This window comes from Mandrillus leucophaeus, unplaced genomic scaffold (assembly GCF_000951045.1).
Source record: "Mandrillus leucophaeus isolate KB7577 unplaced genomic scaffold, Mleu.le_1.0 Scaffold170, whole genome shotgun sequence".
NCBI lineage: Eukaryota > Metazoa > Chordata > Mammalia > Primates > Cercopithecidae > Mandrillus > Mandrillus leucophaeus.
The window spans coordinates 2,084,600-2,086,465 of NW_012101699.1; the positions used below are offsets into that span (position 1 = coordinate 2,084,600).

The 1,866-nt window shown below is 56.0% G+C and overlaps 1 protein-coding gene across 1 annotated transcript in view; it reads right to left on the minus strand.

The window, feature by feature from the left end:
* The window catches only part of ZNF354C (zinc finger protein 354C), an 18,628-nt gene extending 16,768 nt beyond the window's left edge, over positions 1-1,860 (minus strand). Inside the window, exons 1-2 of the mRNA XM_011976877.1 lie at positions 1,848-1,860; positions 416-494 (exon numbers count right to left, since the gene is read on the minus strand). Coding sequence (XP_011832267.1) covers positions 416-442 — 27 coding nt within the window. The 5' untranslated portion in view covers positions 443-494; positions 1,848-1,860. The remainder of the gene's footprint in view (positions 1-415; positions 495-1,847) is intronic.
* Between the last annotated feature and the right edge of the window lie 6 nt (positions 1,861-1,866).

Here is a 1,866-nt window from a genome sequence, read left to right on the forward strand (position 1 = left end):
CCTGTGTGCTGCACAGGATCCTGTACACAGGGCTCAGTAAATGCTTGTGGAGAGTGTCTTCCAGCCCTTCCACATCTTAGCCCCAAGTGTGACTATATCCTCTGTGAAGACAAGACAGCTTCATGCCCCATTCTCCCCAGCAAGCTCCACTGCAGCCGGAAGCATATGCTCAGAACTGCCTCAAATGTTGATCACAAAGTGAGTGGGGTGAATTAAGAGTGGTCTGGGGACAAAAGAGGCACATTCCTCAGCAGCCCCTCACTAAGCCCAAGACACTGGGAAAAACTTTTGAGGCTCCGGATTCTTCATCGTTTTAGTTGGACCAAAAAGTACCTGGCCAGAGTCTGGAAACGTGTCTACCATCTCTGCATCCAGAAGCCAACGGATGAAAAAGACAAACTTCACTCACTCTCACCTGAGCGGGCAGCAGATCCACAGCCATCCCTTCCTCCTCAGTGCTCCTGCCCAGGGAGAGCAGTGTGGACACAGTGGGTCTGCAGAGGAAAAAGGTGTCAAGAGGAACCCTGGTGTCAGGAGATGGCTTGGACAGAGGAAGTTACAACCGCCCATAACATCCATCAGGTCTCAAAAAAGCCACCCCACATAATGACGTAAACCAAGACAAGCATTCACTAGGGCAATTTGCCAACCTCCATCCCTTCTCCACACTTCTATTTCTGCACTTCGACTCTTTAACTTCCACTTGAGGGCCTCTCAGCTACCTCTAGGCAAACAGTGACTCACCCATGGATGTCTGGAGTCCTTAGCTAGCTTTAAACTGCACGCCCTAACAGTTGCAATGAATATCCAGTTTCCTCGGGTGCCACCTTCCAGCCTAGCTAGCTGATCCTCAGCCTGACTGCCCTGCCTCGCCCTTTCCTCCCTGTGGAAGCCGTGATAACGAGGCTTCCCCGCATCTCCACCCTCGTGACAGACCCCACTGCTTGCCCTGAATGGCCCTTCCGTGGAGTGCTATGTTCTCCCCAAGAAACTGTGGGCATAATCCAACCACTCAGCTTTCCCAGCCTCTTACTACATCTTCGCCGGGACTTTACCCAAAGTAACAGGATTAAGACACTGTCCCCACCCAAGACACATGCCAGAGCTTTGCTGTCCCTCCTAAATAATACTCCACAGGTGCCGCCTCCAATGGCATCCACAGACAGAAACAGCCGTCGCTGCCCAAACACAAACCCCCGGTGGGAGGGGTGGAAACCGTGCCTGCCCCAGAGAGAGCAGGGGCAGAGGCCGCCTGGGGCAGCCAGGCAAGTGTGAGGGCCTCCAGGCCTGCGATCTGCTGCGACTCCTCAGGGTGCCCGTGGCATGGAGCCAACCTGGGGCTCTCCTGGGCCAGCTCCAGCGGGTGCCTCGACCAGCCCAGGGGAAGCTGCCGTGTAAGGCCTCGGTCACGCGGCGACGCGCACCTCCTCCCAGGAAGCGCTGAGTGCTTTCCAGGCAGTATTTTTAATCTTCGCATTTACAAACGTGACGGAGACTGAGAATCAGGACGTCGTGACCTGCCCAAAGTCACAACAGAAAGTAGTAGAGCCGGGAAGGGAATCCTGATCCAAGCCCCAGGCCCAGTTACACCTGGACAATGGCCTCGCCACCCTGCCTCGGTTTCCCCCGGACAGAGCGGGAACCACCCTCTCCGTTAGCAGGGATGCGCGGGTGCGTTCGGGCGATGCGCCAGTCCGCTGCCTGGCACCGGAGCACTCTTGGCGGGCATCAGCTACTGCTTTTATTATTTCCGTTACTGAGAAGAAAACGCACAGAAGAAAACCGCAGCATGAACAATGACAAAAGGCTGGCACCCCCACCTCAACGGCCCGGCGCACCCAGCTCACCCGGCGAGGCGCTCCCTCC